Genomic DNA, 24138 nt, shown 5'->3' with positions numbered 1-24138 from the left:
CATCCGTTTCCTTGTCATCTCAATAGAGAAAACTAAACACCCCCTCACTCCGTGCATCCTCACCGATATGCAACTGGCCAGGTTTGTTCGCCTCACCGCCTCTCGTGTTGATCAGGTTTGTTCTTGTGTGTTCTTATTGATGGCTCCTTGGACCAGAGACCCTCAAAGGAGCAGATGCTCAGCATCCACACTGCCTTACATCACCGAAGCCCCACCGGCCACCAAGGCTGGGCCACTGCTGAGGACCTTGTTGCAGCCCCAACAAGGAGCCTGGTCTCCTCGTGAGATATTATGTGGTGCCTTTGGATGGCTACAGCTTGCGTGCGTTATCCTGGCATGGACATGCTCCCTCCCTAATCTTAATGTTTGATTTACTCCGTCTGCTGCTGAACAGTATCAGCTCAGAGCTGGGTATGTAGCACCACTTCTCCCGCACGTGCCTTTTTACCTGAGGCCACTCTATGTTGCTTGGTCTTCCTGCAGTTTTTGCAGCTGGCATTTTTCTTTGCCAAGCTGAATAATTTAATACCATCTGCTCCTTTGCTGTTCACAGAATTTCCCAGACCATGTCTGCATGTGTTAAACAGACCAGCTCTCAGCATGGGTTCCTCTAGGCCCCACTGGTGACTCCCTTGCTGAGAAGAGGGCTCACTTTTTCTTGTCTTTTATTTCCCCCAAGCATTTGCAGCTTTTGCCTCCACGAAATCCCAGCAGCAACTGCCACAGTTTAACTGTGTGCAGAAATCTTTCCTGCTGTTTCCCCACAACCTAGTTCTTATAGAAAAGAGCAAACACTTGTTCTCCACTTGCCTTTTCCGTGTCATTTATTGTTTTATGCCCCTTTTCTGTCCCCACTCAGGATCTGCCGTTCCTCCTGACTGCAGAGGACAGGCCACCTCTACTTAACCCAGGAAAGGAACAGAGATAATTTTATACATGTTTGATAAATAGCTCAGACTCTGCGCAGACAGCTGCTGCCCTTTGTGCCTGTCTGCTCGCCTTCCGCCTGCCCTGCTCCCTGGAGCTGGAATTTCGGTCCAGGATCCTCTGCTGGTGTATCTGTGACTTTGGCCCGACTCAGGCTCCCTGATAACAACCCCACGCTGCACCAGCACACCCTTCTCTACCCTCCTCTGCATTTTATACTTTGGCGTCATGGTGTCCTCCCGGTGAGCCTCCTCCCCAGAAGCCCACGGCATGCCAGTTTTTTTTTGAAGATGAGGCATTCCAGTTCCTCAGCCCTATATATTATATTTATCTTGGTTCTCTGCTTTTTTCTGTATTGTTTTTAAACAGTGTTCTGCTTCTTTAAATGCTCTTCCCCTTCCCTTCTCTTCATGCTTGTTTTCACCACGTTTGAATGGTGCGAGTTTGGCGTCTCCTTTGCTTGGACATGTAAAACTTTTATGTCAACATCCTTTCAGCTTCTCTGCCCCATTTTATGAGTCATGTCTCTGCTTTACTCTCTGACCTCCATGTGGTACCTGGACCATTTTGGGGAACGCTGTCATGGAGCACCTGCTTTTCACCTCCCTCTCTGAAGCCCGCATTTTATTGCCAGAACCTCTTTCCTCCGTCTTCCTCTGTGAGGGGCACATACACTGTCTCCTCCCCAGCACTTCTCTGGGTCCCTCATCAGGGAGGACCATCACCACCACCACGGTCCTGTTAGGCTCATCTGCCTGATCTGGGACAGTAGTTTCTTACAGAGATACTGCTAGCTCCTGGCGGTTCAAGTGTGTGGCTGTCCAACATGGCTCCTGAAGTGAGTCCTAATGGTCCATATGGCCATGGAGGCCCTTTTTCCCCTGCCCGAGGAAGAACCAGCTGCCTTTAACCAGGCTGCTTCTGCACCTGCCCTGTAGCCTCCACCCCAGGCCCAGGCTAACATGGCACCTGGGAGGCTGCTCAAGCCGCAGGTGACCCTTCAGTGCTGCGTGCCAGTAACCTGCTGAGAGCTGTGGGCTGCTCCCCGCACAGTCCTGGGAGGTCCGAAACAGCACAGTGGGGACGGCAGCCAAGCTTAGGTGCTGGGGCCGTGCTGCAAGACCCTACCCTGTCTTCCTTTCCTTAGTGCATGCTTGTCATCCTGTGCAGTCTTCTTCCCGCTCCTGGCCTCAATGTGAGACTGGCTTTTTCTGTCTCCAGTGTCACAAGGTGATAACAGCCAAGCTTTGAGGAGCTGACTTGGCAGATGATGCTTTGGTCCAGGGCTAGGAGACTGATAACTTCAGAGTACTATGAGGTTTCCTCTTGGTTCCTTTTCCCTTGTATATCCTAGTGGATATATCAAAAATAAGCCACTAACTTTTGTTAGGTGTAGTCAAATGGCTTTTGTGTATGAGACCGAAAAGCCTATTAAGAAATGGCCTTACAGTGGTTAGGTGTAGTACCACCATGGGACAGCTAACAGGAAGAGCTTATCACCAGAAAAGAGGCCCTGGAAATGGAAGGGGTAAGCCACAGCTGGAGGGTAGCAAGCATCCGTCCTGCTCCACAGGGACTGCTGCCTCTCCATGGCTTTGCTAGCACAAGCTAATGAACAAGGTGGCTGGGAAATGGGATACTTGGAGATCAGGTGAAGAGCATGGCAGAGGTTGAGAGACGTGGAACTATAGACTAAGATATAGTCCAAGGGCAAGGGGTGTGGGCAGAGATATAGGAATGGCTGAGACGCAGCAGGATGGAGCCCACCCAGCCAGGTGCTTTTTCTCGTGCAGCAGCTGGCAGCAAGCCCTCTTACACAGGCACGGCATGCAGAGCTCTGAGGTCTGGAGATGGCACAAGGTTAGAGTGTGTGAAAGACACAGCTTGGTTGTTCACCCTGGATTCGGCTAAAGCATTTTCTAATCCATTTCCAGGAAAGAGCAGAAGTCTAGAAGGTGAATATGAAGCCTCTTGGTTGACATGGGAGCCCAAATCATTGAGGCCCTCTGTAAATGGTACTACAGCATCTGCAGGTGGGTGTGGAAAGAAGCTGGACTAACCCCAGTACAGAGTGTGGTGAGGCCTGAGAGCTGTAAAACTTCCCTATTACTCTTCGACACTTTGGATAAATTGAGGCACTTCTGGTGCTTCCCCTGGTTCATAATGCAGGTGGTGGTAGGACAGTCGCAGTTATACCAGCCCAGAGCAATGGCCCATGTCTCCACTACGCTGCAGCCAGCTCTGTCCAGTATCAGAGTCCGCACTAAGTATGTAATAGCAGTGCAAGCCCGTACCGACAACGCTTTGATCCTGTCTTCCATCTTCTAGTAACCTGCGGCTGAGGGACCTGCTGAGACAGAGGTGTGCCTTTGCATTTAACATCTCTCCCATTTGTCCCATCACTTTTTGACCCTATGCAAATCTCTGGGCTACACAGCAGATAAGGAGTAAGGAGTTCCACAGCTAATCTACACTTGTTTCCAGCTATCAGCTCTACAAGCTGTGGCAAAAATCCATTTTGCAGGACATTACTGAGTTAATTAAGGCAAATAGCCTAAGGTAATGCATTTAAGGAGAGTAAGCTTCCTTCTATTAAACGGTAGTAGAATTATTCAGCCTTGAAGTCTACAGCAGAGTGGTTCTGGGGCTGCCTCCTCCACAGGAGGGTGGCACGTGGGCTGAGTTGGCTTGGGACATGGGGCGGCACAAGGAGCTGAGAGATGCACAGAGGCCCCAGCTAGCGGGAACGGATGTGCTGCTGCCAGCTCCCTGGACCAGGGAGTGGAGAGACTAGAAATACGGCATGACAGTGTACACTACTGGCTCAGCTCTTGCATGGATACCACAGCACAGCTCTCTATAGAGGCTTCATGGAGAACTGGGGGGGGAAGCACAGTATGTGTGTGAATTGAGTGTACCTATCAGTGAGAGACCAAACCACTCTAAGCTGAGGTTCTACATAGTCCAGACACCCCCAGAAAGGCTAGACGAGATGAGGCATTAAGAGCAAACCCAGATAATTTATCTCACTCCAGTAACACCTAACACCACCCTGACATAGGGCATACAGGGAAATATGCTCTCCATGCAAAATTCAGGTTTAAAAACCTGCAACTCAAATAATACCCTGCAAATCAGCTAAGAAAAATGTTCTTCATCATAAAAAAATAGACTAGAAGAATAAAAATACCATTCTCACCACACCTCACACATGATAAAAACCATAGTTCTACGCAAACATGATAACAAAAATGAGGACAATATATTTCACCAAAATCAGCTGAGATAACCAAGGCTGATTACTGTGTTCTTGAAAGATTAAAGAACAAAAGGCTTAAGACACTTTCATAATAACAGGGAAGTCAGTTAAAAGCCACACCTGATGTGGGTACGTTCATAAACTAGAAAGAGAACAATGAGGAAATAAGCTGAAATAAATTAGAATTTTTAAAAATTGGAATTAAAAACAAAAAAACCCACTAGAAGTACAAGAAATATTGACACTACCTATATTCAATACTGATGCAATAACAAAGGAAAAAATGCAAAAGCCTTTACAATAACTTTCTAAAAACCTTAAGAAAAAAAAGACCCGTGTCCGGGTCGGGCACGCAGCGGCGGAGGAGCTGCATGTAGGTGAGGTTCTCGTGGGTGTTGGGGTCGAAGAAGCCCTTGGTGTCGTCGGTGGGGTCGGAGAGGATCTGGTTCATCTCCTGGTCAAAGTAGCCGCGCCGGTAGGCCACCTCCACGGGGAGGCGGTGGCTGTGCACGGGGTCGATGATGCCGCCGGTGGCGATCTGGGCCTCGAGCAGGCGGATGCCGTGCTCCTTGACAATGAGCTCCTTCTTCATGGCCTGGAAGAGGGAGATCTGGTCGCCAGTGTAGGGGTCGGTGTAGCCCGTCACGGCCCTCTCGGCCGACAGGAGCTTCTCGTGCAGCTCGCTGCCCACCAGCCCGGAGGAGACGGCCTCGTCCACGGAGAGCCTCTTGTTGTTGAGGGGGTCAATGACGAAGCCGGTGGCAGCCTGCGCCTCCAGCAGCACCAGGGCCGTGCCCTGCCTCAGGATGCCCTTCCACATGGCCTGGTAGATGGTCATCTTCTCCACCTGGGCGGGGTCGGCCTTGGAGGGCACCAGCACGCCAGCGATGCAGCCCGTGCCGTCCAGGTAGCGCTTGACGGAGGCCATTTCCGTCACCTCCTCCACCGTCTTGGAGCCCTGGACGAGGTCGGCCAGCGTGTCCTTGTCGATGATGCCCGAGTCCACCAGGTCCGAGGCGGTCACCTGCCTCCTGAGGCCCGTGAATTTCACGTTGCTGCTCCGCTCCACCGCCTCCTCGATGAGGACGGTGAGGAGCCTTGCCAGCTCGTCTGGCGCCAGGCTCCCGGCCCGGACCTTCCCCAGCAGCTCCCGCCTCTTTGCCTCGGAGACGTACTTGGAGAAGAGGAGCTCCCACAGGGAGACCTTCCTGCCGTGGAAGCCGCCCGCCGAGACCTCGACGGTGTGAGACTTCAGGGACCGCTCCAGCTCCAGCTCCCGCTCCCGCTCCCGCTCCAGCTCCTGCTCCCGCTCCAGCTCCCGCTGCGGCTGCTGCCGGGAGCCCGTGGCCTCGCCGTTCTCGGCCGGCGGCGGGGCCTCGCGCTGCGTCGGCTTGCGGGCCGAGACCGCGTCCTGGCCCTGGCCCTCAGCCCCAGTGATGATGGCGACGAGGAGGGCGATCATCTCCGAGATGGTGACCGTCCCCGCCTTGTACTTGCGGAGGAGGTCCTGGCGCCGGTGGTCGGGGACGTAGCGGGAGAAGAGGAGCTCCCAGACGGTGACGCTCTGGCCCTGGAAGAGCCCCACGCTGACGGTGGTGCGGGCGGCCTGCAGGGCTTTCCGGGCGTCCTCAGTCAGCTGGTAGAGCACGGAGCCCTTGTCCATCAGCTGGAGCATGAGCAGCCCCGTGTCCGCGTCGGGCACGCAGCGGCGGAGGAGCTGCATGTAGGTGAGGTTCTCGTGGGTGTTGGGGTCGAAGAAGCCCTTGGTGTCGTCGGTGGGGTCGGAGAGGATCTGGTTCATCTCCTGGTCAAAGTAGCCGCGCCGGTAGGCCACCTCCACGGGGAGGCGGTGGCTGTGCACGGGGTCGATGATGCCGCCGGTGGCGATCTGGGCCTCGAGCAGGCGGATGCCGTGCTCCTTGACAATGAGCTCCTTCTTCATGGCCTGGAAGAGGGAGATCTGGTCGCCGGTGTAGGGGTCGGTGTAGCCCGTCACGGCCCTCTCGGCCGACAGGAGCTTCTCGTGCAGCTCGCTGCCCACCAGCCCGGAGGAGACGGCCTCGTCCACGGAGAGCCTCTTGTTGTTGAGGGGGTCAATGACGAAGCCGGTGGCAGCCTGCGCCTCCAGCAGCACCAGGGCCGTGCCCTGCCTCAGGATGCCCTTCCACATGGCCTGGTAGATGGTCATCTTCTCCACCTGGGCGGGGTCGGCCTTGGAGGGCACCAGCACGCCAGCGATGCAGCCCGTGCCGTCCAGGTAGCGCTTGACGGAGGCCATTTCCGTCACCTCCTCCACCGTCTTGGAGCCCTGGACGAGGTCGGCCAGCGTGTCCTTGTCGATGATGCCCGAGTCCACCAGGTCCGAGGCGGTCACCTGCCTCCTGAGGCCCGTGAATTTCACGTTGCTGCTCCGCTCCACCGCCTCCTCGATGAGGACGGTGAGGAGCCTTGCCAGCTCGTCCGGCACCAGGCTCCCGGCCCGGACCTTCCCCAGCAGCTCCCGCCTCTTTGCCTCGGAGACGTACTTGGAGAAGAGGAGCTCCCACAGGGAGACCTTCCTGCCGTGGAAGCCGCCCGCCGAGACCTCGACGGTGTGAGACTTCAGGGACCGCTCCAGCTCCAGCTCCCGCTCCCGCTCCTGCTCCAGCTCCTGCTCCCGCTCCAGCTCCCGCTGCGGCTGCTGCCGGGAGCCCGTGGCCTCGCCGTTCTCGGCCGGCGGCGGGGCCTCGCGCTGCGTCGGCTTGCGGGCCGGGACCGCGTCCTGGCCCTGGCCCTCAGCCCCAGTGATGATGGCGACGAGGAGGGCGATCATCTCCGAGATGGTGACCGTCCCCGCCTTGTACTTGCGGAGGAGGTCCTGGCGCCGGTGGTCGGGGACGTAGCGGGAGAAGAGGAGCTCCCAGACGGTGACGCTCTGGCCCTGGAAGAGCCCCACGCTGACGGTGGTGCGGGCGGCCTGCAGGGCTTTCCGGGCGTCCTCAGTCAGCTGGTAGAGCACGGAGCCCTTGTCCATCAGCTGGAGCATGAGCAGCCCCGTGTCCGCGTCGGGCACGCAGCGGCGGAGGAGCTGCATGTAGGTGAGGTTCTCGTGGGTGTTGGGGTCGAAGAAGCCCTTGGTGTCGTCGGTGGGGTCGGAGAGGATCTGGTTCATCTCCTGGTCAAAGTAGCCGCGCCGGTAGGCCACCTCCACGGGGAGGCGGTGGCTGTGCACAGGGTCGATGATGCCGCCGGTGGCGATCTGGGCCTCGAGCAGGCGGATGCCGTGCTCCTTGACAATGAGCTCCTTCTTCATGGCCTGGAAGAGGGAGATCTGGTCGCCGGTGTATGGGTCGGTGTAGCCCGTCACGGCCCTCTCGGCCGACAGGAGCTTCTCGTGCAGCTCGCTGCCCACCAGCCCGGAGGAGACGGCCTCGTCCACGGAGAGCCTCTTGTTGTTGAGGGGGTCAATGACGAAGCCGGTGGCAGCCTGCGCCTCCAGCAGCACCAGGGCCGTGCCCTGCCTCAGGATGCCCTTCCACATGGCCTGGTAGATGGTCATCTTCTCCACCTGGGCGGGGTCGGCCTTGGAGGGCACCAGCACGCCAGCGATGCAGCCCGTGCCGTCCAGGTAGCGCTTGACGGAGGCCATTTCCGTCACCTCCTCCACCGTCTTGGAGCCCTGGACGAGGTCGGCCAGCGTGTCCTTGTCGATGATGCCCGAGTCCACCAGGTCCGAGGCGGTCACCTGCCTCCTGAGGCCCGTGAATTTCACGTTGCTGCTCCGCTCCACCGCCTCCTCGATGAGGACGGTGAGGAGCCTTGCCAGCTCGTCTGGCGCCAGGCTCCCGGCCCGGACCTTCCCCAGCAGCTCCCGCCTCTTTGCCTCGGAGACGTACTTGGAGAAGAGGAGCTCCCACAGGGAGACCTTCCTGCCGTGGAAGCCGCCCGCCGAGACCTCGACGGTGTGAGACTTCAGGGACCGCTCCAGCTCCAGCTCCCGCTCCCGCTCCCGCTCCAGCTCCTGCTCCCGCTCCAGCTCCCGCTGCGGCTGCTGCCGGGAGCCCGTGGCCTCGCCGTTCTCGGCCGGCGGCGGGGCCTCGCGCTGCGTCGGCTTGCGGGCCGGGACCGCGTCCTGGCCCTGGCCCTCAGCCCCAGTGATGATGGCGACGAGGAGGGCGATCATCTCCGAGATGGTGACCGTCCCCGCCTTGTACTTGCGGAGGAGGTCCTGGCGCCGGTGGTCGGGGACGTAGCGGGAGAAGAGGAGCTCCCAGACGGTGACGCTCTGGCCCTGGAAGAGCCCCACGCTGACGGTGGTGCGGGCGGCCTGCAGGGCTTTCCGGGCGTCCTCAGTCAGCTGGTAGAGCACGGAGCCCTTGTCCATCAGCTGGAGCATGAGCAGCCCCGTGTCCGCGTCGGGCACGCAGCGGCGGAGGAGCTGCATGTAGGTGAGGTTCTCGTGGGTGTTGGGGTCGAAGAAGCCCTTGGTGTCGTCGGTGGGGTCGGAGAGGATCTGGTTCATCTCCTGGTCAAAGTAGCCGCGCCGGTAGGCCACCTCCACGGGGAGGCGGTGGCTGTGCACGGGGTCGATGATGCCGCCGGTGGCGATCTGGGCCTCGAGCAGGCGGATGCCGTGCTCCTTGACAATGAGCTCCTTCTTCATGGCCTGGAAGAGGGAGATCTGGTCGCCGGTGTAGGGGTCGGTGTAGCCCGTCACGGCCCTCTCGGCCGACAGGAGCTTCTCGTGCAGCTCGCTGCCCACCAGCCCGGAGGAGACGGCCTCGTCCACGGAGAGCCTCTTGTTGTTGAGGGGGTCAATGACGAAGCCGGTGGCAGCCTGCGCCTCCAGCAGCACCAGGGCCGTGCCCTGCCTCAGGATGCCCTTCCACATGGCCTGGTAGATGGTCATCTTCTCCACCTGGGCGGGGTCGGCCTTGGAGGGCACCAGCACGCCAGCGATGCAGCCCGTGCCGTCCAGGTAGCGCTTGACGGAGGCCATTTCCGTCACCTCCTCCACCGTCTTGGAGCCCTGGACGAGGTCGGCCAGCGTGTCCTTGTCGATGATGCCCGAGTCCACCAGGTCCGAGGCGGTCACCTGCCTCCTGAGGCCCGTGAATTTCACGTTGCTGCTCCGCTCCACCGCCTCCTCGATGAGGACGGTGAGGAGCCTTGCCAGCTCGTCTGGCACCAGGCTCCCGGCCCGGACCTTCCCCAGCAGCTCCCGCCTCTTTGCCTCGGAGACGTACTTGGAGAAGAGGAGCTCCCACAGGGAGACCTTCCTGCCGTGGAAGCCGCCCGCCGAGACCTCGACGGTGTGGGACTTCAGGGACCGCTCCAGCTCCAGCTCCCGCTCCCGCTCCCGCTCCAGCTCCTGCTCCCGCTCCAGCTCCCGCTGCGGCTGCTGCCAGGAGCCCGTGGCCTCGCCGTTCTCGGCCGGCGGCGGGGCCTCGCGCTGCGTCGGCTTGCGGGCCGGGACCGCGTCCTGGCCCTGGCCCTCAGCCCCAGTGATGATGGCGACGAGGAGGGCGATCATCTCCGAGATGGTGACCGTCCCCACCTTGTACTTGCGGAGGAGGTCCTGGCGCCGGTGGTCGGGGACGTAGCGGGAGAAGAGGAGCTCCCAGACGGTGACGCTCTGGCCCTGGAAGAGCCCCACGCTGACGGTGGTGCGGGCGGCCTGCAGGGCTTTCCGGGCGTCCTCAGTCAGCTGGTAGAGCACGGAGCCCTTGTCCATCAGCTGGAGCATGAGCAGCCCCGTGTCCGCGTCGGGCACGCAGCGGCGGAGGAGCTGCATGTAGGTGAGGTTCTCGTGGGTGTTGGGGTCGAAGAAGCCCTTGGTGTCGTCGGTGGGGTCGGAGAGGATCTGGTTCATCTCCTGGTCAAAGTAGCCGCGCCGGTAGGCCACCTCCACGGGGAGGCGGTGGCTGTGCACGGGGTCGATGATGCCGCCGGTGGCGATCTGGGCCTCGAGCAGGCGGATGCCGTGCTCCTTGACAATGAGCTCCTTCTTCATGGCCTGGAAGAGGGAGATCTGGTCGCCAGTGTAGGGGTCGGTGTAGCCCGTCACGGCCCTCTCGGCCGACAGGAGCTTCTCGTGCAGCTCGCTGCCCACCAGCCCGGAGGAGACGGCCTCGTCCACGGAGAGCCTCTTGTTGTTGAGGGGGTCAATGACGAAGCCGGTGGCAGCCTGCGCCTCCAGCAGCACCAGGGCCGTGCCCTGCCTCAGGATGCCCTTCCACATGGCCTGGTAGATGGTCATCTTCTCCACCTGGGCGGGGTCGGCCTTGGAGGGCACCAGCACGCCAGCGATGCAGCCCGTGCCGTCCAGGTAGCGCTTGACGGAGGCCATTTCCGTCACCTCCTCCACCGTCTTGGAGCCCTGGACGAGGTCGGCCAGCGTGTCCTTGTCGATGATGCCCGAGTCCACCAGGTCCGAGGCGGTCACCTGCCTCCTGAGGCCCGTGAATTTCACGTTGCTGCTCCGCTCCACCGCCTCCTCGATGAGGACGGTGAGGAGCCTTGCCAGCTCGTCTGGCACCAGGCTCCCGGCCCGGACCTTCCCCAGCAGCTCCCGCCTCTTTGCCTCGGAGACGTACTTGGAGAAGAGGAGCTCCCACAGGGAGACCTTCCTGCCGTGGAAGCCGCCCGCTGAGACCTCGACGGTGTGAGACTTCAGGGACCGCTCCAGCTCCAGCTCCCGCTCCCGCTCCCGCTCCAGCTCCTGCTCCCGCTCCAGCTCCCGCTGCGGCTGCTGCCGGGAGCCCGTGGCCTCGCCGTTCTCGGCCGGCGGCGGGGCCTCGCGCTGCGTCGGCTTGCGGGCCGGGACCGCGTCCTGGCCCTGGCCCTCAGCCCCAGTGATGATGGCGACGAGGAGGGCGATCATCTCCGAGATGGTGACCGTCCCCGCCTTGTACTTGCGGAGGAGGTCCTGGCGCCGGTGGTCGGGGACGTAGCGGGAGAAGAGGAGCTCCCAGACGGTGACGCTCTGGCCCTGGAAGAGCCCCACGCTGACGGTGGTGCGGGCGGCCTGCAGGGCTTTCCGGGCGTCCTCAGTCAGCTGGTAGAGCACGGAGCCCTTGTCCATCAGCTGGAGCATGAGCAGCCCCGTGTCCGCGTCGGGCACGCAGCGGCGGAGGAGCTGCATGTAGGTGAGGTTCTCGTGGGTGTTGGGGTCGAAGAAGCCCTTGGTGTCGTCGGTGGGGTCGGAGAGGATCTGGTTCATCTCCTGGTCAAAGTAGCCGCGCCGGTAGGCCACCTCCACGGGGAGGCGGTGGCTGTGCACGGGGTCGATGATGCCGCCGGTGGCGATCTGGGCCTCGAGCAGGCGGATGCCGTGCTCCTTGACAATGAGCTCCTTCTTCATGGCCTGGAAGAGGGAGATCTGGTCGCCGGTGTAGGGGTCGGTGTAGCCCGTCACGGCCCTCTCGGCCGACAGGAGCTTCTCGTGCAGCTCGCTGCCCACCAGCCCGGAGGAGACGGCCTCGTCCACGGAGAGCCTCTTGTTGTTGAGGGGGTCAATGACGAAGCCGGTGGCAGCCTGCGCCTCCAGCAGCACCAGGGCCGTGCCCTGCCTCAGGATGCCCTTCCACATGGCCTGGTAGATGGTCATCTTCTCCACCTGGGCGGGGTCGGCCTTGGAGGGCACCAGCACGCCAGCGATGCAGCCCGTGCCGTCCAGGTAGCGCTTGACGGAGGCCATTTCCGTCACCTCCTCCACCGTCTTGGAGCCCTGGACGAGGTCGGCCAGCGTGTCCTTGTCGATGATGCCCGAGTCCACCAGGTCCGAGGCGGTCACCTGCCTCCTGAGGCCCGTGAATTTCACGTTGCTGCTCCGCTCCACCGCCTCCTCGATGAGGACGGTGAGGAGCCTTGCCAGCTCGTCCGGCGCCAGGCTCCCGGCCCGGACCTTCCCCAGCAGCTCCCGCCTCTTTGCCTCGGAGACGTACTTGGAGAAGAGGAGCTCCCACAGGGAGACCTTCCTGCCGTGGAAGCCGCCCGCCGAGACCTCGACGGTGTGAGACTTCAGGGACCGCTCCAGCTCCAGCTCCCGCTCCCGCTCCCGCTCCAGCTCCTGCTCCCGCTCCAGCTCCCGCTGCGGCTGCTGCCGGGAGCCCGTGGCCTCGCCGTTCTCGGCCGGCGGCGGGGCCTCGCGCTGCGTCGGCTTGCGGGCCGGGACCGCGTCCTGGCCCTGGCCCTCAGCCCCAGTGATGATGGCGACGAGGAGGGCGATCATCTCCGAGATGGTGACCGTCCCCGCCTTGTACTTGCGGAGGAGGTCCTGGCGCCGGTGGTCGGGGACGTAGCGGGAGAAGAGGAGCTCCCAGACGGTGATGCTCTGGCCCTGGAAGAGCCCCACGCTGACGGTGGTGCGGGCGGCCTGCAGGGCTTTCCGGGCGTCCTCAGTCAGCTGGTAGAGCACGGAGCCCTTGTCCATCAGCTGGAGCATGAGCAGCCCCGTGTCCGCGTCGGGCACGCAGCGGCGGAGGAGCTGCATGTAGGTGAGGTTCTCGTGGGTGTTGGGGTCGAAGAAGCCCTTGGTGTCGTCGGTGGGGTCGGAGAGGATCTGGTTCATCTCCTGGTCAAAGTAGCCGCGCCGGTAGGCCACCTCCACGGGGAGGCGGTGGCTGTGCACGGGGTCGATGATGCCGCCGGTGGCGATCTGGGCCTCGAGCAGGCGGATGCCGTGCTCCTTGACAATGAGCTCCTTCTTCATGGCCTGGAAGAGGGAGATCTGGTCGCCGGTGTAGGGGTCGGTGTAGCCCGTCACGGCCCTCTCGGCCGACAGGAGCTTCTCGTGCAGCTCGCTGCCCACCAGCCCGGAGGAGACGGCCTCGTCCACGGAGAGCCTCTTGTTGTTGAGGGGGTCAATGACGAAGCCGGTGGCAGCCTGCGCCTCCAGCAGCACCAGGGCCGTGCCCTGCCTCAGGATGCCCTTCCACATGGCCTGGTAGATGGTCATCTTCTCCACCTGGGCGGGGTCGGCCTTGGAGGGCACCAGCACGCCAGCGATGCAGCCCGTGCCGTCCAGGTAGCGCTTGACGGAGGCCATTTCCGTCACCTCCTCCACCGTCTTGGAGCCCTGGACGAGGTCGGCCAGCGTGTCCTTGTCGATGATGCCCGAGTCCACCAGGTCCGAGGCGGTCACCTGCCTCCTGAGGCCCGTGAATTTCACGTTGCTGCTCCGCTCCACCGCCTCCTCGATGAGGACGGTGAGGAGCCTTGCCAGCTCGTCTGGCACCAGGCTCCCGGCCCGGACCTTCCCCAGCAGCTCCCGCCTCTTTGCCTCGGAGACGTACTTGGAGAAGAGGAGCTCCCACAGGGAGACCTTCCTGCCGTGGAAGCCGCCCGCCGAGACCTCGACGGTGTGGGACTTCAGGGACCGCTCCAGCTCCAGCTCCCGCTCCCGCTCCCGCTCCAGCTCCTGCTCCCGCTCCAGCTCCCGCTGCGGCTGCTGCCAGGAGCCCGTGGCCTCGCCGTTCTCGGCCGGCGGCGGGGCCTCGCGCTGCGTCGGCTTGCGGGCCGGGACCGCGTCCTGGCCCTGGCCCTCAGCCCCAGTGATGATGGCGACGAGGAGGGCGATCATCTCCGAGATGGTGACCGTCCCCGCCTTGTACTTGCGGAGGAGGTCCTGGCGCCGGTGGTCGGGGACGTAGCGGGAGAAGAGGAGCTCCCAGATGGTGACGCTCTGGCCCTGGAAGAGCCCCACGCTGACGGTGGTGCGGGCGGCCTGCAGGGCTTTCCGGGCGTCCTCAGTCAGCTGGTAGAGCACGGAGCCCTTGTCCATCAGCTGGAGCATGAGCAGCCCCGTGTCCGCGTCGGGCACGCAGCGGCGGAGGAGCTGCATGTAGGTGAGGTTCTCGTGGGTGTTGGGGTCGAAGAAGCCCTTGGTGTCGTCGGTGGGGTCGGAGAGGATCTGGTTCATCTCCTGGTCAAAGTAGCCGCGCCGGTAGGCCACCTCCACGGGGAGGCGGTGGCTGTGCACGGGGTCGATGATGCCGCCGGTGGCGATCTGGGCCTCGAGCAGGCGGATGCCGTGCTCCTTGACAATGAGCTCCTTCTTCATGGCCTGGAAGAGGGAGATCTGGTCGCCGGTGTAGGGGTCGGTGTAGCCCGTCACGGCCCTCTCGGCCGACAGGAGCTTCTCGTGCAGCTCGCTGCCCACCAGCCCGGAGGAGACGGCCTCGTCCACGGAGAGCCTCTTGTTGTTGAGGGGGTCAATGACGAAGCCGGTGGCAGCCTGCGCCTCCAGCAGCACCAGGGCCGTGCCCTGCCTCAGGATGCCCTTCCACATGGCCTGGTAGACGGTCATCTTCTCCACCTGGGCGGGGTCGGCCTTGGAGGGCACCAGCACGCCAGCGATGCAGCCCGTGCCGTCCAGGTAGCGCTTGACGGAGGCCATTTCCGTCACCTCCTCCACCGTCTTGGAGCCCTGGACGAGGTCGGCCAGCGTGTCCTTGTCGATGATGCCCGAGTCCACCAGGTCCGAGGCGGTCACCTGCCTCCTGAGGCCCGTGAATTTCACGTTGCTGCTCCGCTCCACCGCCTCCTCGATGAGGACGGTGAGGAGCCTTGCCAGCTCGTCTGGCACCAGGCTCCCGGCCCGGACCTTCCCCAGCAGCTCCCGCCTCTTTGCCTCGGAGACGTACTTGGAGAAGAGGAGCTCCCACAGGGAGACCTTCCTGCCGTGGAAGCCGCCCGCCGAGACCTCGACGGTGTGAGACTTCAGGGACCGCTCCAGCTCCAGCTCCCGCTCCCGCTCCCGCTCCAGCTCCTGCTCCCGCTCCAGCTCCCGCTGCGGCTGCTGCCGGGAGCCCGTGGCCTCGCCGTTCTCGGCCGGCGGCGGGGCCTCGCGCTGCGTCGGCTTGCGGGCCGGGACCGCGTCCTGGCCCTGGCCCTCAGCCCCAGTGATGATGGCGACGAGGAGGGCGATCATCTCCGAGATGGTGACCGTCCCCGCCTTGTACTTGCGGAGGAGGTCCTGGCGCCGGTGGTCGGGGACGTAGCGGGAGAAGAGGAGCTCCCAGATGGTGACGCTCTGGCCCTGGAAGAGCCCCACGCTGACGGTGGTGCGGGCGGCCTGCAGGGCTTTCCGGGCGTCCTCAGTCAGCTGGTAGAGCACGGAGCCCTTGTCCATCAGCTGGAGCATGAGCAGCCCCGTGTCCGCGTCGGGCACGCAGCGGCGGAGGAGCTGCATGTAGGTGAGGTTCTCGTGGGTGTTGGGGTCGAAGAAGCCCTTAGTGTCGTCGGTGGGGTCGGAGAGGATCTGGTTCATCTCCTGGTCAAAGTAGCCGCGCCGGTAGGCCACCTCCACGGGGAGGCGGTGGCTGTGCACGGGGTCGATGATGCCGCCGGTGGCGATCTGGGCCTCGAGCAGGCGGATGCCGTGCTCCTTGACAATGAGCTCCTTCTTCATGGCCTGGAAGAGGGAGATCTGGTCGCCGGTGTAGGGGTCGGTGTAGCCCGTCACGGCCCTCTCGGCCGACAGGAGCTTCTCGTGCAGCTCGCTGCCCACCAGCCCGGAGGAGACGGCCTCGTCCACGGAGAGCCTCTTGTTGTTGAGGGGGTCAATGACGAAGCCGGTGGCAGCCTGCGCCTCCAGCAGCACCAGGGCCGTGCCCTGCCTCAGGATGCCCTTCCACATGGCCTGGTAGATGGTCATCTTCTCCACCTGGGCGGGGTCGGCCTTGGAGGGCACCAGCACGCCAGCGATGCAGCCCGTGCCGTCCAGGTAGCGCTTGACGGAGGCCATTTCCGTCACCTCCTCCACCGTCTTGGAGCCCTGGACGAGGTCGGCCAGCGTGTCCTTGTCGATGATGCCCGAGTCCACCAGGTCCGAGGCGGTCACCTGCCTCCTGAGGCCCGTGAATTTCACGTTGCTGCTCCGCTCCACCGCCTCCTCGATGAGGACGGTGAGGAGCCTTGCCAGCTCGTCTGGCACCAGGCTCCCGGCCCGGACCTTCCCCAGCAGCTCCCGCCTCTTTGCCTCGGAGACGTACTTGGAGAAGAGGAGCTCCCACAGGGAGACCTTCCTGCCGTGGAAGCCGCCCGCCGAGACCTCGACGGTGTGGGACTTCAGGGACCGCTCCAGCTCCAGCTCCCGCTCCCGCTCCCGCTCCAGCTCCTGCTCCCGCTCCAGCTCCCGCTGCGGCTGCTGCCAGGAGCCCGTGGCCTCGCCGTTCTCGGCCGGCGGCGGGGCCTCGCGCTGCGTCGGCTTGCGGGCCGGGACCGCGTCCTGGCCCTGGCCCTCAGCCCCAGTGATGATGGCGACGAGGAGGGCGATCATCTCCGAGATGGTGACCGTCCCCGCCTTGTACTTGCGGAGGAGGTCCTGGCGCCGGTGGTCGGGGACGTAGCGGGAGAAGAGGAGCTCCCAGACGGTGACGCTCTGGCCCTGGAAGAGCCCCACGCTGACGGTGGTGCGGGCGGCCTGCAGGGCTTTCCGGGCGTCCTCAGTCAGCTGGTAGAGCACGGAGCCCTTGTCCATCAGCTGGAGCATGAGCAGCCCCGTGTCCGCGTCGGGCACGCAGCGGCGGAGGAGCTGCATGTAGGTGAGGTTCTCGTGGGTGTTGGGGTCGAAGAAGCCCTTGGTGTCGTCGGTGGGGTCGGAGAGGATCTGGTTCATCTCCTGGTCAAAGTAGCCGCGCCGGTAGGCCACCTCCACGGGGAGGCGGTGGCTGTGCACGGGGTCGATGATGCCGCCGGTGGCGATCTGGGCCTCGAGCAGGCGGATGCCGTGCTCCTTGACAATGAGCTCCTTCTTCATGGCCTGGAAGAGGGACATCTTTTGTCCTGTGCAGGGGTGGGTGTAACCTGTCACAGCTCCCTCTGCACAAAGGAGTTTTCTTTGTAGCTCGCTGCCCACCAGCCCGGAGGAGACGGCCTCGTCCACGGAGAGCCTCTTGTTGTTGAGGGGGTCAATGACGAAGCCGGTGGCAGCCTGCGCCTCCAGCAGCACCAGTGCTGTACCTGGTCTCAGGATGCCCTTCCACATGGCCTGGTAGATGGTCATCTTCTCCACCTGGGCGGGGTCGGCCTTGGAGGGCACCAGCACGCCAGCGATGCAGCCTGTTCCCTGAAGGTATCTTTTTACACTAGACATTTTTGCTATTTCTTGTGCCGTCCCTTTTCCTTCATTGAGTTTTTCCATTGTTTCTTCTGTAATTATCTGTGCACTAAGAAGTTCTGATGCTGTTATTTGTTGTCTGATACCTTGGAACCAGACATCACTTCTGCCTTCTTCCTTTTCTCTAATGATATTTAGTATTGTATCAATGATTCCTTGTATAATATGATGGGATTCCTTTTTATATCTTTTCACCAATTCTTTTCTTTTCTCTTCTGTGATGTATTCAGAACAGAGAAGTTCCCACAGTGATAATATATGTCCTTTGTATTTTCCAACAGGCACTGTTACCTTTGTACATAATAGGGCATTTTTTGTTTGCTCATCAACATAGAAATAGTCTTCCGCTTTTTTCATGACCTGCAGCATGTGCAATCCAGTATCTGTGTCTTTAGAACATCGCTGTAGGAGGTGATTGTAACTGATTTTCTCATGAGTGTTTGGATCTATAAAACCTTTGCTACCATGATCTGGATCAGAAAGCAGGAGAAACATATCATCATCCAAGTATCCGCGCCGGTAGGCCACCTCCACAGGGAGGCGGTGGCTGTGCACAGGGTCAATGATGCCGCCGGTGGCGAGCTGAGCCTCAAGTAGGCGGATACCGTGCTCCTTGGCTGTTATCTTTTGCCTTATGGCCTGGAACAGGGATATTTTATTTCCTGCATGAGGATCTGTATATCCTGTCACAGCTTTCTCTGCCAATAGGAGCTTCTTGTGTAAGTTGCTACCCACCAGCCCAGATGAGACAGCCTCATCCACAGAGAGCTTCTTATTTTTCAGTGGGTCAATGAGAAAACCAGTGGCAGCCTGTGCCTCCAGCAGCCCCAGTGCACATTGCTCTGTGAGGAGGCCCTTCTTCAGGGCCTGGTAGATGCTCATCTTCTCTTTCCTTGATGGGAGTAGAACCCCAGCAATGCATCCAGTGCCATACAAATACCTTTTGATGGTGTCCCTCTTTGTGAGGCTGGCAAGCGTAAGACTCCCATCCTGCAGCTGATCTAGAGTTTTCTTGTCAATTATCTCTGAGTTAAACAATTCTGATATTGACACATCCCCCCGGAGTCCTTTAACCTTGAGGGCTTCTGCTCTTTGCTCTGTATCTTCAATTATTTTGAGGACGAGGGCTATAAGATCTTCCAGTGTGAGGGTTTTGCATTTGTACTGCATCACTAGTTCTTTCCTTTTATGCTCAGAGATGTAATGAGAGCAGAGAATTTCCCAGATGGAAACTGTTTGGTCCTTAAACTTTCCAACTTTCACTTCCAGGGGCTTTGAGCGCAAAACCTGTTTTGTAGACTCATCAATGTAGAAGTACTTTCCTCCTTCCTGTACAACTTGTAGCATGTACAACCCAGTCTCTGAATCTTGGACACACCTCTCCAGGAGCTGCATATAGGTGAGGTTCTCGTGGGTGTTGGGGTCGAAGAAGCCCTTAGTGTCGTCGGTGGGGTCGGAGAGGATCTGGTTCATCTCCTGGTCAAAGTAGCCGCGCTGGTAGGCCACCTCCACGGGGAGGCGGTGGCTGTGCACGGGGTCGATGATGCCGCCGGTGGCAATCTGGGCCTCGAGCAGGCGGATGCCGTGGCTCTTCACAATCAGTCCTTGGTTCATAGCTTCAAACAGGGACATTGGGGCTTTTGTGTAGGGGTCAGTGTAGCCTGTCACAGCTCTTTCTGCACAGAGTAGCTTTTCAAAAATCTCCCCTCCAATTAGACCTGCAGTTAGTGCTTCCTCCACTGAAAACTTCTTGTTTTTCTCTGGGTCAATGATGTAGCCAGTGGCAGCCTGTGCCTCCAGCAGCACCAGTGCTGTCCCTGGCCTCAGGATGCCTTTCCTCATGGCCTGGTAGATGCTCATCTTCTCATTGCTTGGCTGTATAAGGACCCCTGCTATGAAATTGCTGCCCTCCAGGTACCTGCGGACAGAGTCCATTTCAGTGACTTCTTTGACTGTTTTCTTCCCCTGGTTGAGCTCATCAAGGGTTTTTTTGTCTATCAGTTGAGACTGGAAGAGGTCACTGGCAGATACTCTTTTCCGTAGGCCCTTGAATGCAAACCTCTTGCCTTGTGTCTCAGTCTCTTTGATGATTGTGGTGACAATTGTTATGATTTCATGTAGCACTTCGGTATTCTCATCTTTGTACTTTTGCACCAGCTCTCTTCTCTTGCTGTCTGAGAGGTATTCTGAGTTGACAAGGTCCCAGACTGACACTGTCTGTCCTTTGAACCGCCCTACGTTGACACAAACAGTCACAGATTTCAGCACCTCCATGGTTTGTTCATCCACACAGAACATCGCATTTTCTGACAGAGGAAGGAGCCAGAGATCTGACTCAGCCTCATGAATGCACCTGTCCTTCAGCTGCTGGTAGGTCATGTCCTCCTTTGTGTTTGGATCAAAGAAGACTTTGGTGTTGTCATTGATCTGAGAGAGGGTTCGGTTCAGGTCCTCATCGAAAAAGCCGTATCTGCATGCAGCCTGGAGTGGAAGATGATGGTGGTGAATGGGATCAATGACCCCTCCTGTGGCCAGCTGGGCCTCTAGCAAGGGAACAGCATCTTCCAGGGGAATCAGCTCCTTCCTGAGTGCTTGGCATAGTGAGATGGAGCTGCCCGTGTAGGGGTCTGTGTAGCCGGTCACTGCCCTCTCAGCTAGAAGGAGTTTCTCGGTGAGCTCTTCACCCACAACAGCTGCTTTCACAGCATCCTTCACGCTGAGTCTCTGGTTTGTTGCTAGGTCAGTTAGGTATCCTGTGGCTGCCTGAGCTTCTAGCAGCTTCAGTGCAGCCCCAGGGAGGAGGAGATTGGTTTTCATGGCATCGTAAAAGCTCATCCTCTTTTTGGATGCCTCTATGAATACCCCGGCAATGCTGCCTGTGCCTTGCAAGTACATCTTCACACTCTCCATCGCAGCCACTTCCTCAGGAGTTCTTATGCCTTGAGCCAGTTCTTCAAATGTCTTCTCAGTAATGATGCCAGCATCCAGCAGCCAGACTGCAGGGACACTGCCCCGCAAGCCTTCCAAGGTGATGTGGGTGCGGGCTTTCATTTCCATCTCCCCAACCAGTCTGAGCACAAGAGCAACCAGCTGCTGCAGAGACATTTCCTCAGACCGCAACCTCTCCACGAAGTCACTCCTCTGCTCCTCAGTGAAATACCCAGAGTGGATTAGCTCCCAGAGGGAGACCCCTTTTTCCTTCACCACAGTTTCCTTAAAAATCTGTTGGATTTGTTTGTCGGTGTAGGCAGGAGCGGCTGTCTGTGGCAGAGGCAGCAAGTGGAAGCCAGAGATCTCATCCTTCTGGCAGCGCTTGATTAGCTCGGCATAGGTCACGGTCTCTTTGCTGTCTGGGACGCAGAAGGCTCTGTTGTGGTCACTGGGCTTAGAAAGGGCCTTGCTTGTGTCCTCATCCAGGCACCCTCGCTTCTGGGCAGATTCTACGGGGATATAGTGGCCGCATGTTGGGTCAATGATGCCTCCTGTAGCCATCTGCACCTCCATCAACTGCATGGCCTGTTTGTCAGCAATCAAGCCCTTCTTCATCGCCTGGAAGAGTGGTATCTTCTTGCCAGTGAAAGGATCTTTATAGCCTGTTACAGCACCTTCCGCATGCTGCAGCTTCTCATGGACTTCTGGCCCAATGACTCCCTCCTTGACAGCATCATCCACACAAAGTTTCTGGTTGTTCACTGGGTCAATGATGAAGCCTGTGGCAGCCTGGGCCTCTAGCAGTGGGAGGGCTACTCCTGGCACCATGATGTTTCTCTTCATGGCCTCATAAATGCTTATTCTCTGCTTTGATGGCTGGAGTACTATCCCCCCAATGCTGCCAGAGCCATAGAGGTACTTTCTGACAGAGTCCATGTGCAGGACTTCCTCTGGTGTGACGGACCCCTCCAACACCTGCTCAAACAGGGCCTTGTCAATGACACCTGTTTCCATCAGGTGGTAAGCGCTGACACTGCCTCTCATGGCTGGGAACTTGATGGGGGCCCATTTTTTCATCTCCTCCTCTAACATGATTCGAATTTGCTCCAGGGTGAGCTTCCTCAGCTGGTAGTGGTTGAATATCTCTCGGCGCCTCCCCTCGCTGAAGTACTCAGAGTTCAGCAGGTCCCACACAGAGACCTTCTCCCCCCGCAACCTTCCAAACCTGACCGGCAGCCAGGAGCTCCTGAACACCCGTCTGGTGGCATCATCGATGAACTGGCGCTTCCTGCTATTCAGAGGAAGGAGGCAGAGCCCAGTGGATGGCTCTGTGATACACTTCTCCTTCAGCTGCAGGTAGGTGAGGTTCTCGTGAGTGTTGGGGTCGAAGAAGCCCTTGGTGTCATCACTGGGATCAGAAAGGATTAAGTTCATCTTCTTGTCAAAGTAGCCACGCCTGTAGGCCACCTCCACGGGAATGCGGTGGCTGTGCACGGGGTCGATGATGCCACCAGTGGCAATCTGGGCCTCGAGCAGGCGGATAGCGTGCTCCTTGACAATGAGCTCCTTCTTCATGGCCTGGAAGAGGGAGATCTTGTTCCCTGAGTAAGGATCTCTGTAGCCGGTGACTGATTTCTCTGCAGTCAGCAGCTTGTCATAAACATCTGGGCCAATGATGTTCGCTCTTAACGCCTCATCCACAGAATACCTTTTGTTGGCAGCTGGGTCGATGATGAATCCAGTAGCAGCCTGTGCCTCCAGGAGGATCAGTGATGTTCCTGGCCTTAAAAGACCTCTGCGCTTGCCCTGGTAGATGCTGATCTTCTCCTGGGAGTCAGGAAGCAGAAGTCCACCAATGCTACCTGTCCCTTGCAGGTACTTCTTGACAGTGTCCATGCTGACAACGTCTTTGGCTGATGTTTCTCCCTCCTTCAGTTTCTTAAACAAATCTTTGTTAATGATTTCAGAGCTCAGGAGCTGGTCAGCTGTCACCCGGTCCCTCAGTCCTTCAAAGGTGACATTAGCAGTGGAAACCACTTCCTCGATGGTGGCACTGACTGCCTTACCCAATTCTTCTGTAGAGAGTGTTCCTGCAAGGTACCGCTGGGTGAGAGCAGCTCTTTGCTCACTCTGGATGTAGTCTGAGAAGAGGAGTTTCCAGAGAGACACCGACTTTCCCTTGAATTTACCTAAAGCAATGGGTATCCATGTGTTTTCCAGAGCTGTTTGGGTCCCATGGTCAAAGAAGAGGTGGGTTCCCTCAGATCCTTCTTTGCTGTCTCCACCAAGTGGCAGCAGAAGGAGCCCCGTGTTGGGATCGGTGACACAATGCTTGAGCAGGTCTGCGTAGATCAGCTTCTCCTTGGAGCGGGGGTCGAAGAACCCTTTCATGTCATCAGTAGGACTGGAGAGGAGCTGTCTTGTGGCCTCATCCAGGTACCCCCACTTGCAAGCTGTCTCTGTGGGGACACGGAGGTGCCTGCCTGGAGCAATTATACCCCCTGTGGCCATCTGAGCCTCCAGAAGGCAAATGCCATGGTCCTTGGGGATAAAGCCCTTCCTGATGGCTTGGAACAGAGAGAGCATTTCTCCAGTGTAGGGGTCGTTGTATCCAGTGATGGTCCTCTCAGCTGAAGACAGTTTCTCATGAAGCTCTGGGCCGATGAGACCGACCCTGACAGCTTCATCAACTGAGTAGCTTTTGTTCTTTATGGGGTCTGTCAGGCTGCCAGTGGAGGCCTGGACTTGCAGGAGCATCAGAGCAGCACCAGGCATGAGGAGATGCTCTCTCAGTGCTTGGTAAAGGCTCTTCCGCTCACTGGAAGGCAGGACAACACCAGCCACGCTCCTTGTTCCATGCAGGAACTGCTGAACGTAGTCATTCTCTGCTACTTCCTGGGCAGAAACTCTTCCCTCCTCAAGATCTCTGAACATGTCAGGGCTGATGATGCCAGAGTGCAGCAGATCCCTACTGCTCACCCTCCCTCCCAGCCCTGGAAATGTGATTTGCAGGGGCAAGAGGAGGAAGCCTGAGGCCGGATCAACAACACACCTCTTTATAAGCTCCATATAAGTGACCCTCTCCATGGTACTGGGGTTGAGAAACCCTTTGTTGTCCTCACTGCTGGGGTCAGAGAGGAGCTGTCTCATCTCTTCATCTAAATATCCCTTCTCACAGGCAACATCTGCTGGGAGCCGGCAGCCAGTGGCTGGGTCAATAATGCCTCCGGTTGCAATCTGGGCCTCTAGCAGCCGAGTACCTTGCTCCCTCCCGATCAGGTCTTTCTGGATCGCCTGGTAGAGGGAGATCTTCTCTTCTGTGTAGGGGTCCACAAAGCCAGTAGCAGCTTTCTCTGCAGAGAGCAGCCTCTCCTTCAGCTCCAGCCCCACCAGCCCCAGCTGCATGGCTTCTGCTACAGAGACATGCCTGTTCTTCACCGGGTCAGTGATGAAGCCTGTGGCTGCCTGGGCCTCGAGAAGATAGAGCGCCGAATCCAAACTCAGAAGATGCTCTCTGGTGGCATCATAAAAGCTCATTATCTTCTTTGAAGCCTCTACATACACTCCAGCAATGCTGCTGGCTACCTCCGAGGGCTCACTAGAAGCATCCATCGCCACCACGCCCCTGTCAGCTGCTTTTTTCTGTTTGCAAGGCAGTATGTCCTGGCCCAAGTGGTTTGCTCCTGGCATGTCTTCCTGGTGGGCGATGGGGGCAGCATGGCCATTCACTGCTGGCTTGCTCTCCATCCTCCCGCTGCACTCCTTTCACACCTGCCAAGACTCTCTGGAGAGAGGGGAGAGAATAGGAAAACTCAGTGAGAAATCAACTTTTTTTATGGTTTGCATACTAAATACGGGGAAAGAAGGACAAAGAACTGGTTCACAGGCAGGAGGGAGCAACAACCAAAGGCTGAGCATG

The 24138-nt window shown here is 59.3% G+C and overlaps 1 protein-coding gene across 1 annotated transcript; it reads right to left on the bottom strand.

Annotated features, from left to right (window-relative positions):
• Positions 1–808: 808 nt before the first annotated feature.
• EPPK1 (epiplakin 1) lies at positions 809–23966 on the bottom strand. Its single transcript, XM_075086010.1, has one exon. It carries the CDS (start codon positions 23964–23966, stop codon positions 4482–4484), a length of 19485 nt encoding a protein of 6494 aa, XP_074942111.1. The 3' UTR covers positions 809–4481.
• Positions 23967–24138: the final 172 nt, after the last annotated feature.

The sequence above is a fragment of the Phalacrocorax aristotelis genome, chromosome 2 (genome assembly GCF_949628215.1).
Source record: "Phalacrocorax aristotelis chromosome 2, bGulAri2.1, whole genome shotgun sequence".
Lineage (NCBI taxonomy): Eukaryota > Metazoa > Chordata > Aves > Suliformes > Phalacrocoracidae > Phalacrocorax > Phalacrocorax aristotelis.
The sequence above is the reverse complement of the archived record's forward strand: the minus strand, read 5'-3'. Positions and strand labels throughout refer to the sequence as shown.